Here is a 16,881-nt window from a genome sequence, read left to right as displayed (position 1 = left end):
GATATATACACAGCACTTTAACTATTTAATCTGTACATAGTTAAATATAACTTAGGTAATTAAATGTGGATATTAATGAATCATTACCTGAAAACATCTAAAGCATTTTGTCTACATTCTCTTGCTGGTTGACTGAAAATAGTATGGTTTAGATATTGAATTACCTGCTTATGGTTTATGAGTTCAAATTTATTGGAGCATTTCATTGGTATTCCTTTAAGACTTGTATACATAACTCATGAGCTGTGGGCAGGAAATTCAATACCTAAACAACCTGCAAAACATTATTTTAAATCTTTGTGTTTGGTATGGCTATAAATATATATGCACATATATATGTATCTGCATGTACTTGTATATAGAATTTCTTTTATGTCTTGTGAATGCTGCATTTGTTTTAGTGGGTTATAAGTATGACAAAAATTAGTACTTGAATATTTAAATATGTTTTTGCAATACTTTGGTGTAGTTTAGTCAGCACTTTTTTTTTTACTATGGAAAAGAGCATTGATGCTGCATAAATTATTTGTAAACTGAAATATAACCACACCATATAATAACTAAATCTTTGTAATCTGTTAATGTAAACATATATCAAATAAAATTTATAATTCTTTATGAGAAGTGGAAGCCAGCTCTTGTTCTTCTGTGGCTAATTTTATAAATTCTTGTATGTTTCTAGCATTTGAACCAAGTCTCTAGATTGAGGCTAGATTTCTCCCATCTTCCTTCCAGTGCCTCTCAAAAAGCCAAGAAAACTATGCATAGTGTTCTTTCTACTCTGAAGAAATCTTTAAGAAAATCAGTTAAGGAAATAGTAGATATATCTATCTTTTCCAAAGATGTACACATAATATGTAAAAAGATAACTTACAAAAGTGAATTAAACTTGGCTTCAGACTTAGCTTGTAGAGGTGGGAGAGTATTTTATGTAGAATTATTATTCCTTAGTTCTTGTTTCGTGTTGGTTAGGAACCTATTTTACACTATTAGTTGAAATTTCCGAGGTTATTTTCAGTTTGTATTTATATAAAAGTATTAAATAAGGAGAGTATCTCTTTTCTTACATAAAATATATAAATTTCAATAGTAGGTCTGTGACAGTGTTATAAAGCTAGAAATAAGATAAAGGTATGAAATTTTGTACTCTGTTTTGACAGGAGATTGAATGTTTCATTGTCTATCATTAAGATAACCTTTGATAAAATGTTTGAAGCCAATGAATATTATTTTCACATCCAGAAATATAGTAATGTGTTTATTTTAATCTTCTTTGTTGCTTGTTATCTGGAGCTCTATGGACATGCCATGTTATGTGATAAAACAAGAAACAGTGCAATATTTTAAGACCTAAATAGTTACTTTATTTGGAAGGTTACTGGTCATGATACCAGATAATTTGTGTTACTAGACTATTATTGGAAGTAGAATCATTGGCCAAGAAGTAAAATGTTCCACAAAATTAAGATGTGCGGATATTTTCAGTTTATCTAGGTTAATTAGAAATTCTCTTATATATAATAAATAATCTATTAAAAAACCCAAAGATCTGATAAATAAGAATAACAACATATTTCAAAGGAAATTAAAAGAAACATAAACACTTCAATTAAGTGATAACCTGATCAGTCATAATGGTATTCTTGATTATTTTCTTCTCTTCGATATTACTGATAAAATTAATACCTCTAATAAGATTTTAAGAGTGTAATTAAACATGGCTATTATGTTAAAATATATTTTTTTAAATCTTGGATTTGTCCTTGTTTTTTGTATACTTGCCTCTTTCTATTTCTTTTTTAGGAGTATATCACATAACCATTCTTTAACTCTTGAATTTTCTTTTTTGCTTAATGTATTTATGGGTTTATTTATTATACTATTGCACAGCATTTCATCTCATTAATGTTTAGTATTAACAATCTCAATATAAGTTATCTTTCATGCAATTGTATATCTAATTTAGATAGAGGCTGTTGTTTATTTCTGTGTTCAAGATATAGGTTTAATCTTCAGTTTACATATTGTTGTTTATTTCATGAATAGTATGGGCTATCTTTAAAATAGCTTATTTTGCTGGTGGTGTTTTAATTGAATGATATTGAATTGTTATTGTTCCTTACCTTATGTTATCACACATTTTAAAATCATTTAAATTTATTTCAGTTTATAAACTTAAGTAATTAAAATAAGATGTATGTGATTTTTAATTAGTAATTTTATTAGCATTAACTTTATTTTTAGGGTTGAATTTGTTTATCATTGTTACATTTTATTTATTATGTTTTTTATTATTTCTTGCTATAATCAAGGTTTGTGTAATTTTTGTTGTTATATGAATAAAAATATATATAATAGTGTTTATAGTTAAAATAAAACCTCAGACCACATACCATAAAAGTAATTGTGAATCTGAAAAGTATAATCAAACTGTAATAACATTTTCTATAAGTACAGATTTTAATTGTATTTTTTTGTTTTCCTTTTCACAGATTCTTAAGACAATGTTTGTACCAAAAATGATAATTAGCTTATTAATGGTACTTTTTATATACCTGACATCTGCATTTAGTGAGAAACTCTTTCGCAGAGAGTCCTTTCAAGCACTTGGATACTACACAGATATTGTAAGTTTTTTGTGTTATTTTTAAAAACGTTTTTTTACACTCATGACACAAGTTGATACAGTCTTTTCTTCTGAATTTATTTCGATTGTAATTTGTTTTTATTCTATTTATAGGTAGCATTACTTTCATCATTAGCAGTGGTATTCTTTGTTTCCACAAGCTTAATCTTTGATTTTGTGTATTTTGCATCTAAATGCATTGCGTTATAATGATATCAAGCTTTAAATTTATATTTGGCAATTTTATATTAATATGATTGATAAAAGGATCAATTTAAAAGTGAGAAAATGTTTAAGAATATGAGTTCAATAAAATTTTACTCTTTTGATGGCGTTTTTATTCTTGACATTTACTGAAGATATTTAGTTCAGTTATTAGTTTTTGAGAGCATGTTTTTCTGTTTCATAGATGAATGGTTTAACTGCTGGTACACTGGCATAAAATTCATGTGTTTGAATTCCGACCACCACTGTTATGCCATTAGGCAAAGCACAGTATTGAGTACAGGTTCTCTTTTCTAAATTATGTATAACACCATGACTGCATATGCAACATAGGAAAAACATTTTTGCTGTGAGACCATTTTTGTGAAAATATTTGATTATTTGCTTACCTATTTCTTCATTGCTAGTTTTTAGTCCAGATGCTAAATTCAGTGAAGGAGGAATGCATTATAATAGACTACTAAAACAAAACTAGTTATGTCTTAAGTACAAGGTTCAGATACCTGTAAAGGAAGTTAAGGTATTTATGCTGTAAGGCTGCTATAAATATAATATTCTAAATGTTGTTTCTCTAGCTTGCTTTCTTAGTATCCATTGGAAGTTGGATTTCTTTTTATTAATTTTACATTATTTGAAAATTTCAATTTTTTTATCTATCCATCTGTCTGTCTTTCTGTTCATAGGTTTGTACACACAAACACACACACACACACACACAAATACACACACACATTTTTTCCTTATGATAAGAAACTCTAACAAATTGATAATATTTATTTTTGTTCATCAAAGATATATTCTATATACTTTGGTATTTTTTATGCTTATGAATTTTTAAAAGAATTTTCAATAATTGGTGTTTTACCTTTATGCTTTAAAAACACACAATAACTACTATGCATTTTTAATTATAGTTACAGTTCAGTGACTGAAACAAAACAAAAAAAAAACAAAGAATATTTAATTTTAACTACTGCTTTTTTATTGTCTTTTTAGACTAGTCTTTTGGAGCTGAGTCGAGCTGACATCAACAGCCGTATCCGTATGCATGCAACTCAAATCAACGCCATGGAATATCCAATGTTAGAAGCCTGGATGAATTCTTACTTAAAGAGACATCTTTATTTGCATGATGTGTATCAGAATTCTGTTCGAAAACTCTCCAAGACACATAGCATTACTTATTGTGAATACTTACAGAGGTATTTACCTGATGCCAAGTGTACTGTTAGAGATTTATCAGATTTCAAAGTTGAAGTGAAAGGGTGTAAGTTCCCACCTATTGAACCAAAAACATACCAGAAGTAAGTTCTTTATTTTTTAGAAACCGTTTATAAAATATCCATGATAATGAGTATTTTTACCTTTTTTTTTTTAATTAGCATGATTTTCATTGTTCTAGTTTATGCTAATTTTACTTCAACTCAAGAATTTACTTTCATTTATTTTCTGTTGAAATTTATTAATATACCTTATTCATTAATATTTCTTCTGTTGTTTCATGTACTTCACTGTTAAATTCCTCTAGTGTTTTATATAAATCTTTCTCTTCTCTTAAAAATTAGAGATTTTCATGAAATGTTAATACAGTGAAAATATCATAAAAATATAGCTATTGTATGGATTTGAATAAAATTTAGTGATAAGATGTAATGATTGTTGATATGCATTGTGAATGTGGTTGTTAATTATTATTGGTTTTTACCTGTTGTCATATCACTTTCACCTGTTCAAGTAGGTTGAATATAGGTAAGTTGACAATACATGTTTTCACATAAATGTGCAAAAAGATATCAATCCCTGGGCATCCATTTCCTGTCTCAGCTGAATTTGTACTCTGACAGTTTTTGTAATTTGGAAGCTGCACGGCAACCATTTGTAAAAGGCATTCTGTCATATACCTTTATCTCCTCCATTCAAAGATCCAGCAGTATGGAAAGACCTTTCATTTAGAATATATCAGTAATTTTTTTCTTCTAATCCTTGCCATTCATTAACAAAAGCATTGATCTAATGATCAATATGCAATCACTCTATTCTTTCTCAGAATCAATAAATCCTCATATCAATTCCACACAGGTGTCCACAGTTGACAATGAAATATCATGTTGATAACTATCTCTAAGTTCAACCTCTGTTTCTTTATTTAAGTCATTAACAAATAATATTGTTAAATTCTTACTCACTTGAAATGTTGTCTACCAAGATGTTCAAACACTAAAAAATGAGAAAGAAAATAGAAGTTTTTTGACAGGAAGTTCTTTATTAATTGAGGCTCCGTGTTTCTCATACAGAAAAATGTTTAGTTTCTGTTTTTCAGTCTCAAACATTAACATATTTAAATTGCCATTGCATACAGTTCTGTACTCAGCAACAGTTGCAGTTAGTTGTAATACAAGATTTCAAGTTTAGTATCTTAGATGTCAAAGTAAAATGCTCTATAACCAATACATTTTTCTCCTGTCTTTTTTAATTGAGCCCACCAGGTTACAATTTATCTATTAAGCATTTCAGTGAAATTCAAATCTCATTCTAGACTGAAGTTTCCACTCAGCCTAGACTGATTGACTACTGTACACAGAGGTGTGGGTTGTGGTAGACTTGCTCTCTATTGTGCACAGAGTATAAACTTTATGTATCCAATTTGTTAAGTGATGTATCTCAGTGATATATCAGTCTAAAGCATCACCTCTATGTAAAATGACATCATTGATATCTCTTTTGTTTCCAATGAACTTAAGAATTACTTTATAATTTTGATGGAAATAATGAATTCCTTCCATTTTATATTAATAATGGAATAAAGATTTATTTCTTTTAAGAGGATTTCTTACATAATGTATCCATTATGAAACCTAACTGTATTGCCTATTGTAAAATATGAAAAAATTCTATCACAGGTAACTCTGTTATATACCTCAATAATCTAAATACTTTTTGTTATGCAAGTAATATATTATGTATTATAACACATTTTACATTATTTACTGATACATTTGCCTTTTGTTATAGAGTTGATGACCAACATTCTCGAGTTGCTGCTCGACAGATGGATAGTTTCCTGTATGCTGTTAGAAAGATGATATCTGACAGTTGCTTCATTGTTCTTCTTTATATGTCATTTATCATTCTTTGGGATCTAACTAGCACTGTGATTTGGCTCTATGTGAAAAGGTAACTTGAATGATTTTTCTAATTCCTTTGTTATAACTACCTATTTTTATTTGTGAAAAATTACAATTTGATTTGTCCTTAATGAAACATTCTATTGATATTTTTATAGTTTTCTTTTTATTTATAAAATTAGATTAAATTCTACTTCTCTTTTTGCTTTGCTGTTATCAGGGCAGGATGGATCAGATTGAGAGTTATATGTGAAACAGATGAAAGACCAATGGTACGAGACAAATGAAGTAGAAAAATTGAAGACAATTCTAATGTTAGTAGTCTGCGTAATATTTCAAGAAATTATGGACTTTCATGTGATGAACTTTGCAGAAAAAGTGACCTCTTAACCTAAAACCAGTTTGTCATTTAAAAAGCTGGCAGATAAAATTCAACAGGAAACATTTAAAAAAAAATTGAATTATTTCGTTTTACACAACCTCTTTACTGCCATCTTAAATTAAAGGCCTTTAAAACTTTTGGGCTAAAACTTCTTAAAAAGAAGGAATAAAAACAAGAAACAAAATCTGGAAACCATGGAAATGCTCGAAAAGTAACATCCACAAGTTATTTTGTAAAACTTAATATCTGTAAGCAATGATGCTGTTCTCTAAAAAAAAAAATGTTGAGCAAATATACTGATGTTGAATGAAATTAATGATTAAGAAATGACATTATGTATGATATTCAAATTATACTGATTTTTGTTGAAGTTTATATTTACTTTATAACAACCACTGAAAATATGTTTATGAGCATGGGATTTTACATTTCTACATAAATATATGTATGTGTGTGTGTATGTGAGTTTGTATACATGCATAAGATTTTGATATATATACACACAATATCACTGGAAAATTAAGCTTGAATATATGATGTAAAAATGCCAACTTACCATGTATCATGCATATGAATTTATTTGTTAAATTTGTAAGATAAATGATTAAAAAGGTGAGCGTAAACAACGAATGAAATTAAACTTTTAAACAGATAAATACAAATATTGATAATTGCTCATAAAGATTTATCAAGGCAGAAATTGTGATTGTATACAGGATTTAAGCATCATTATTCCAAATGATTAATGAATATGTCTACTGCAATGAGAATAGATATTTTGGTTTATTACAGTAAATTTATTTACAAAAGTGTTCAGTATCATTTGAACATTAGGGAAGTGTGTTGGCATAATTGATAGACAATTGGACTAGTTACTTTATGATACTATTTCAGTGCTCACTCTTCCTATTTCTAATCCTGCCAGGTTTGAAATTTTCCTATTATACCTCTATAGTCAATAAAATATTTAGTGTTCATATGTAAATCACTTTGCTCCACAAAAATATAATTTAGCCATAAAAAATCTTTTGAAATTAATTAGGTGAAAACAATGTAAATTCAAATCACACAGTTATTGGAAGAAAGCTTTTGAAAATTATATATCACTGAAAATTTACATGCCTACATAACATTAAATACATATAAATTATTTTACATATGTAGTAAATTCACTTTTTTTTTTAGCATTTTATGTAATATGATAAATTTTCTAAACATAATAAAATATCTATGATTGTTATTTTCATATTTTTCAGCCTATAGATTAGATAACTCTTTATAAATTTTACATGCTCATCCTGAATAGTGGATGGCATTAGATAAGAATTCCTCTTCTTAGTAAATGTAACGATATCTGCAGGCACAGGAAATTTAACAGATACTCCTGAAAAGATTATCATTGGTAGTTTATGTGGTAAAATCTCACCTTTATGAAAATCAAATATTCTTTCTTTTTAGTCATCATCACATTGTTTCAAGTGTCACTAAACTCTTGGTTAAATTTCTTTGAAATAAGTTAGCAGTATACTTTGATATGAAACTTGTCAGAATACATTTTTTTTCACTTATAAGACTGCTGTCCCCCACTATTATAACTTATCTTAAGATACTTCATTATACATATATTACCATTAGAAATGTGAGATAATTAACACTATTTGCAGTCTTAATTTATTTATCAATTATTAATTAAGCAATTAAAGAGATTATTCATTTCCCCAATACTCAAATATGTAAAATTGAGTATATGGAATTCATAATAAAGACCAATAGAATCCAATAATCTGTTGATTAATCACATTACTGTTGTTAATTTCTCATTGCCTTTCTTTTTAAAAAGATTCAATATAGTTTTAATCAGTTTTTACTTATAACTTCTTTATTTTATATACATATATAAATGTTTTCTATGAAAAGCAATGTGATAGTTTTAGCAATAAAATTTCATTTTAAATTGTGGAATTCAAATGCAAAGAAAACTTGTCTGCAGGTTCAAATTAATTTACTTACTACTTTTCACTTTCAGTATAACACAGTTGCTATACTGTAAGAAATATATGTTGACTCATCATTTCATTTATATATATATGTGATGAAAACCATGAAACAGCCGTATACTTTATAGTTTTAAGTTTTTAGACCAAAGGTTGTGGTTTGAATCTGTGAGGTGATTCTGTGCTTTGAAACTTATTTATTTTATAACAAATTTAGATAGTTTCAGTTGAGGTTAGTATATTTATTACAAAACACATACACACACGTGCATATAGTATCTATGGATGTAGCCTTTTCATATAAGGGAATTCTTCAAAAAATGATTTAAACATAAGTTTAATATACTTCAGTCATGATATAGCTTAAAGAAGTTTATCTGTTACTCACACATACAAAATGTATAAATATTCTATTATTCTTTAATTAATTTTTATTTTGATGTTTAATAGAATTTTTTACTACAGTTTTCATAGACCAAACAATAGTGTCATTTGAAAATATGTTTTATTCTTAGTGTTTTACTTTCCTAATTGAACACTGTTTCATAAGCTCTCATTTGTGCATATATTGCTGAACTGTCACTTGATAGTTAAATAATGTTTAGAACATTCCTTTTTTCTTTTTACTTTAACCAATACTTTCACACAACAAGCATTTAATCAAACATGATTTGTAACTATTGTTATTGTCTGTTTCTATTTGTAAGTGATGGCTGCTGAAACATTATTTGACTGAAAGAGTTGTTAATTCATAATGTCAGAGTAATCAGGACCATCTAGATATACATACGTGTGTGTATGTATATATGTGTATATATGTGTGTATATGTGTATATATATGTATATGTGTATATATATGTATATATATATATGTATGTATATATATATATATATACACACACACACACATGCGCACATATAGGATATTTGAAAGATCATGCATATAATTTGTATGTGTGTGAAGCTGAGTAATGAAAGACTGAATCATTAACAGTATACTATGAAATATGAACTCTACTCAATTTATTGAGTGCTGTTTTCATACACATAAATGTCCACAACATACACTCAGACACCTCTCATGTGCTTGTGTGTGTATTATATCTGTATATGTAATATTACAATCTCGCCAAACATTTTATGTTACCTTCAGGCATTTATAGTTATTATACTGGAAAATACATATAAACTGGACATCATTTTTATTTTAGATATCTTCCTAATTCATGTGGATATGCAGTATTTTATATACTGTATTGTTATTGTTATCATCAATATTTGTTTTCTAAATTTATTGGTTTGAATTGATTTTATCAAATATTTCCTTTTGAAATAGAGGAAATGTGTTAATGAAAGTGTAATAATGTCCTGTTATAAAATGTAACACGAAGGGTGTTGTATTAAAATGTTTTTAAAAGGAATCCATGCTGAAAGCTTAAGTCAGTTCTTTTTTATTGATGCAAAAGATACTAGTTACGATTGAATGATCGAAAGCTGCAAATTACCTATAAGTATTTTACAAGATATGAAGTTTATGTTTTTCTTAAATTAAAATTTTTCTAGTGTTATAATACAATTTCATCAAAGCCATATTCTATTTAAATTCCAAGCTGAGATTTGGTTTCATAGAATTCATGCCTTGTGTTAATGGAAAATATATGACAATGATTGTCTTGCATTAACTTAAAACCCCACGTTTTCATCAATTTCAATTACATATACATCTAATCAGTTAATTTTATATCTAATATTAGTATCACTAACATTATCCATTAGACATTTTGTTAAATTAGTAGAATATTGTTTGGTCAGCAAATTCATATTTTTTGCTCCAGTCACAAGATTAAAGTTGCTGTGTAGCTATATTTTTTACTGTGGGTCTTTGTAACTTCTATAATGAACTGCAATAGGTATCATTTCCTCTCTGTTGAAGTCTAAAACTAAAGGGGTGGCAACCTCAAAATTATGTGTGGACAGATCTACATAAGCTTTCATTGCAGTTGTAACCAAAATATAGTTATTGTGGTAGGAAAGATGTATCAGTTCTTTATAGCAGAAAGAAGACATGTTAATATGTATAACAATAAAACTGCTAACTTGTCTACTAAAGAATGTTTTGGCATGTTTCTCATAAGTGTTTAGATGTCTTTTTGTTTTGCATATTACTTTTTAAAAAATATTTATTTTCAATCATGCAACATCCAACTATTATTTTTAACACTTTTTTTTGTTTTCATTTCATTCTATAACATTATAACATCAAAAAATTCCATTTCGACTGTTTGCATTAAATTTAAATACTAGCGAAAATAACGACTAAAAAAATTTGCTTTGAAATAGGACTTAAATAGTTGGCTTTGCATAAGATTTTGTGTTTCCTTTTTTTTAATATTAATTTTTAGAAAGTTGGCAGCTATGCAATGTCTCTTATTTTTTTGTTCAAAACATGTAAAAATGTTGGTATTCCTATATTAATACTCTGTGTTATTGTATATGTATATATATATGTGTAATATATATATATATATCTTCATTTGTTATTGGTTTCAATCAAGTATTAGGTAAATGTTCATGGGGGAAAATTTTGAGAGCTAGAATGGGAAATTTACAGAATCTGAAACTGTTATTTGTTAAATCTGTTTTTAAAGTGTGAAGATAAACATATACAAATGTTGTTTTCTTTTAAATTTTAGTTAACGATATACTATATGGAAATTGAAATTTATTTTCTTGATTCCATATATTTTTCCTGTTTTAATGAAAACTTTCTGGGTGTTCTCTCACTGTCTTATAATATATAAAAAAAATGAAACATGGCGACCATATATATAGACCACACGAAGTTATACATATCTTGTAACAAAATATGGAAGTGCATGCAATATTAAATCATTCTGTTAATGCAAAAAAGGAGTTCTCTAATACACTGACAATAATAAAGTTACAAAAAAAACAAAAAAAAAAACATGTATTTTATATCAATGTCAATAAAAATGATATCACTCAATAAAATTTGCTGCTTTTATATTTTCATTGATAATGTAAACATATTTAACTAAATTCTCCTCAACACAGTTGCACATTTAATATTTCTGTTATCTAACTTATTTACTGAAATATATTTGTGACACAAAAGGCAAATGCAAATCATATTTACCATCTATTATTGTAGATTTCTATTAGAATACCTTATTGAAATATATAAATGCAAATTTTCCTTATTAGATAGTTACAAACTTTGTCACAATTTGTATTAAGAGATGGAGATGTTAGAATCGTATTCCTTGTTCTCATGAGTTTGAATAGTTTTTTAAGTACTTTATTGGTATTTATTTTATTCATGCTCATAAATATTTGCTACTACTCAGTAAGTTATTATTTGGTGAAAGAAAGCGTTACTAAAGAGATTATATAAGCAATTTGTACTAGAATTTTAGTTTTCAGCATTACACATTCTGGCGAGAATATACTATTCTAGAACTTGGTTTTATCGTATCTGTGAGTACATGCAAATAACGTGTATGTCTTTATGATATATATATATATTCGGGGCGGGGGACTAGTCGATTACATCGACCCCAGTATTTCACTGGTACTTAATTTATCGACCCTCAAAGGATGAAAGACAAAGTCAACCTCGGCGGAATGTATATATATATATATATATATATATATATATATATATAATAAAAGGAAGAAAATGCACACAATCTATATTTTGTTAATATATTTTAACGAATAGAATATTATGATAGTCGACCGATTTCGCGTTTGTACTATTTACTTCAGTATCAGGTCATACAGAAATAGGATGTTATATATATATATATACTACAACTGTGCTCCAGATCCAATACAACAGAAGTTCCTAATGAACCCACAAAACACATTGAGCCTAAAATTATGAATTTATCAAATAGAGACCTCAACGAAAATGAAATGAGTTTCTTACTAAAAGGTTTCAAATTTACCCCGACACCCACTCGGAATCTCATAGAACTAAAAACCGATATTGAGAACTTCAACCGTCACCTCCGTCTTATAGAATTATTCGACAACAAGAAAATAGAGGACGAATCAATCGTAAGAAAAAATCTCAGTTCACCCCTTACAAGGGAAGCGATAAACACCTGAATACATATATAGAAACAATCTCAAAATTCCCTCTTAGTACCCATAAATGCAAACAGAACCTTCGTGAAGGAGAAAAGGAAGCTTTACAAAAACTAAAGAACGACAATTCAATCATCCTAACGACAGCCAACAAGGGTGGAACGATAGTAATCATGGACATAGACTACTACAGAGAAACGATACTATAAATTTTAACAGATCAAATAGACTATAAGGAAGAATCAAGATACCCGGAAAAAACAACACTGAATAAAATCAGAACATTAATTAACGAATACCAGAATTCCTTCACATGTAAAGAGAAAAGGACTACCTATGCAACTCCATAATCAAAGAGAGCAATTTCTATGGATTGCCCCAAATCCACAAAAGTTCCGAGACACAGAGGGCCATAAATGAATAGAGGAGTCAATACGTAAAAATACACAGACCTCAAAATGAGACCGATAGTTTCTGGGCCCCAAACCCAACACAACAACTGATTCGCCTCTTATACATACTCCTCAAACCCTTATGTCCATTAATACCTAGCTATATAGGGATAACATGGACTTTCTCAAACACATCCCAACTACTGTCCCAGGAGGTACTATACTTACAAGTTTTGCTGTCACTAACCGCTACACCAACATGCCGCATACCTTAGACCTGGAAGCAGTCAAACACTGGGTAGAGAAATACAGAGGATGTATAGATGAACGTTTCAAAATAGCCTTCATTACCAAAGCCACTCGTCTAGTACTAGAAGAAAACACCTTCAGAATTGATAAGATATACCGATAGTTAAAGGACACGACTATGGGTACGAAATTTGTTCCCTCATATGCCAAGCTAGTTATGGTTTACCTTAAAGGTAGACTTTACGAAGAAGTAGGAAAAACCTTTGATCACAACTTCAAGGAAAACATGATGAAAAAGTGGAAGCGCTACCTCGTGACTGCTTCACTTTTAAGAATAGACCAAAGGAAGACCTACAAACATTTCACAACACACTGCACCCATCTATCAAATTCACCACAGAAACCAGCTACCATGAACTACCATTCCTAAACATTCGCATCAAAATAAACAACTCCACTGTCACAATAGACATATTTTACAGACACCCACCAATATTTAAATTTCTACTCTTGCTACCCCTCACACTTCAAAAGGAACATTCCATACAGTATGGAAAGACGCATCTGTACCATAGTAACTGACCCACAAATACACCAATTAGACTTCATGAACTCAAAAGTTTCTTACAAGAACAAAATTACTCTGTGGAACTTATAAATAACGGAATCTCGAAAGCAATGAAATTAGACATCACATAACATAGGACTCCCAAAAAAAAAAGTAAGGAACTTAGTATTCCATTTATTAACACATACATCACTGGAATAACCAATATTTTCCACGTTATACACTCAAACCTACCTATACTTTTACAGCGCCCCAAAATGAGAAAACTGGTAGACAAAAGCTACCTGTGAAATTGTAAACGCCAGGAAAAAACTTGAAAAACAACTTACAGGGGCAAAATTCACATAAAAGAATGAAACAAAATTCTCCGTAAAGGAATATAGAGACAGAAGATGTGGAATATACAATAACAACAACTACAAATATATAGAGAGTGAATTCTTATTCAAAGTAAATGCAAATATGAACTGCGAAACCAAAAGCTCATATACTGCATTACTTGCTCCAAATGGAAGGAGAATCATATTGGCGAAAACAATAATTCCCTTTGCCAACGCGCAAGAATCCACAGACAACACATCCGACATGAGGAGCTACGGAAAATTCCACCTAGTAAACATTTGGAAATATGTGAAGAAGGAAAATACAAAATCTTACCTTTCTACAAATGCTTAAGGAACGACCCAAACTTCCGAAAAACAATGGAGCTGCACTTCATAAAGAAGTTCGCACCAAAATTAAAACCTGGATCCCACACTAGTTCAAAAACTAAAACAACTAAAACAGCTAACAACAGGCCTTGCCACCCACCTCCATTCTCCAAAAATATAGATGGCACTCCTTTATCTCAAAACTTAGATAGCACAACTCCAAGACACCCTTAAAAAAGCGGCGGATGCTCTATTCTGTGGTACACACCCCCATTCTTACTTAATGTTAAGAACTTAGCTAAATCCTTCTTTAAAATACTAGACTCTAATTTCCCTCGGCAACATAAATATCATTCTATCTTTAATAGATCCACCCAGAAACTCTGCTATTCTTCCCCACCCAACTTCGAATATATTGTAGCAGCCTCTAATAAACAAAAGATTTCTCTTTACTATCAAAACTCACATAATTACAACTCTAGACATACGAACGCTCAACACACACACAGCTCTAACACAGAGACCCTTACATTAAACCACAACCCAACCCATCCTACTGACACTACCCGGAACACCACCACAATCTCTATCATTCTTACAAATAGTACAATTAATAACAACAATAGTAATAATAACAATGATGGTAATGGTAACGTTAATAATACTAATAATTTAGACCTTTCTACCCCTTCTCTAACCTCTCCTCTTACAATATTACTTCCTCCATTCCTGATAACAATCCCCAAAATTCACCCAATTGTAACTGCCGTTCAGGAACCATCTGCCCGTTACAAACTCATTGCAGAAGATATAATGTAATTTACAAATGCACTGTCCTTAATCTATTACACAACTCTACAGCCATATACATAGGATCAACCAAAAATTTTAAGCAGCGATATGTCGCTCACCTCCATTCTTTTAGATACGATAAACATAGTAAATCTACAACACTCGCCAACCACATACTACATCTCAAAAATACAAATATACCCCATACTTTATCATGGTCCATACTGGATTCAGAGCTTCCCTACCGAGGTCAACGCTCAATCTGCAAGCTTTGCCTGAAGGAGGCGCTTCACATATTAGAGTACAACTCTCCAACACTTCTAAATAAACATAACGAGGCACTAAGCACATGCAACCACCGCTTTTTTCACACATTCAAATTCTACCACAAATCCAAATGCCTAAACGACCATACAGTATATTTCCACAATAACCTTAGGTAATCCCAATAACCTTATATTCTACATTTTAACACCTAATCCTTACCTAATTCCTCTTTCATACTTGAATATCACAATCATTTAATTATATTTGTATATATATATACGTACATACGTATGTACGTACGCATGTATGAATGTATGAATGTATGTATGTATGTATGTATGTATGTATGTATGTATGTATGTATGTATGTATGTATGTATGCATGTATGTATGTATGTATGCAAGGTGTATGTACCTGCGTGTGCTTGGATAATATTACATAGAGATACACGTATATATGTGTGTGCGTATATACATATATATATGTATGTGTATGTGTTATGTATGTGTATAGATGTATATGGGTATGTATGGGTATATGTGTGTGTGTGTGTGTGTATACATATGCGTGTGTATATATGCGTTTGTATGCATTATGTACTAGTCTGCATACGTATGTAGGTGTGTATGTATATATATATGTATATACACGGGTATATATGTGTATGCGTGCATACGCGTGTTGCGCGTGTATATGTATGCCTTTTTGTTTGTTCCCTCTATGTTTAGCCCCCTGTGGGCAATAAAGAAATAAATATGTATGCATTTATAGGAATACAAGCGGGTATATGTGAATTTATGTGATTCTAGGTATAGATATTTTATCTAAGCACGAATTTATATATGAGTATGTGTGGTACGTGTATATGCGTGCGTGCGTGTATATATGTGTACACGCACATACAATTATACGTATGTGCAAGCCTACATGCATGCCTCTATGTATGCAAGAATTTTTATATATGTAAAAATTAGATACCAATGAGTGTGTATATACGGGGATGCATGTAACATGCATGAGTTTTGTATGCGTATGTATGTGTTGATGTGTGTGAATGTCTATATACATGTCTAATGTATGCATGTGTATAATCTTCACATATATATATATATTCTCCCACTAAGCACCCTAACCTATATTCCCAAATTCTTTATTCCCCATTTTACTACCCCTCCCCCACTCTCTCTGCCCTTCACCTAGGCTCTATCATTACATACCTTACACTCCTTTACTCTTTACCCTCCCATCCCTTTACACACTCATATCTTTCTCTCTCTCTCTCTCTCTCTCTCTCTCTCTCTCTCTCTCTCTCTCTCTCTCTCTCTCACTCCCTATTCCTTCTACCAATTTCTCCTGACTGACCACTAGCCAGTACACTTTCCCTCTCTTCAATTCTTTATCATCTTTCTCCCCGCTTTTTTCTTTTTTCTTTCTCTCTTCCTGTTTTTGATTTCACTTTACAAATACATTCCCAACTTTTAAGTCACTTCAAAAAAA

At 29.8% G+C, this 16,881-nt stretch overlaps 1 protein-coding gene across 6 annotated transcripts in view; it reads left to right on the top strand.

Annotated features, from left to right (window-relative positions):
• LOC115209612 overlaps positions 1 to 11,280 on the top strand; it is a 278,107-nt gene extending 266,827 nt beyond the window's left edge. For all 6 annotated transcript variants that reach the window (XM_036501249.1, XM_036501248.1, XM_036501246.1 and 3 more), the window contains 4 exons: positions 2,493 to 2,627; positions 3,848 to 4,155; positions 5,864 to 6,025; positions 6,197 to 11,280. In XM_036501249.1, the coding sequence (XP_036357142.1) occupies positions 2,493 to 2,627; positions 3,848 to 4,155; positions 5,864 to 6,025; positions 6,197 to 6,263 (672 nt within the window). In that variant the 3' untranslated portion in view covers positions 6,264 to 11,280. The remainder of the gene's footprint in view (positions 1 to 2,492; positions 2,628 to 3,847; positions 4,156 to 5,863; positions 6,026 to 6,196) is intronic.
• Positions 11,281 to 16,881: the final 5,601 nt, after the last annotated feature.

This window comes from Octopus sinensis, linkage group LG3 (genome assembly GCF_006345805.1).
Source record: "Octopus sinensis linkage group LG3, ASM634580v1, whole genome shotgun sequence".
Lineage (NCBI taxonomy): Eukaryota > Metazoa > Mollusca > Cephalopoda > Octopoda > Octopodidae > Octopus > Octopus sinensis.
This window is presented reverse-complemented; position numbering and strand designations above follow the sequence as displayed.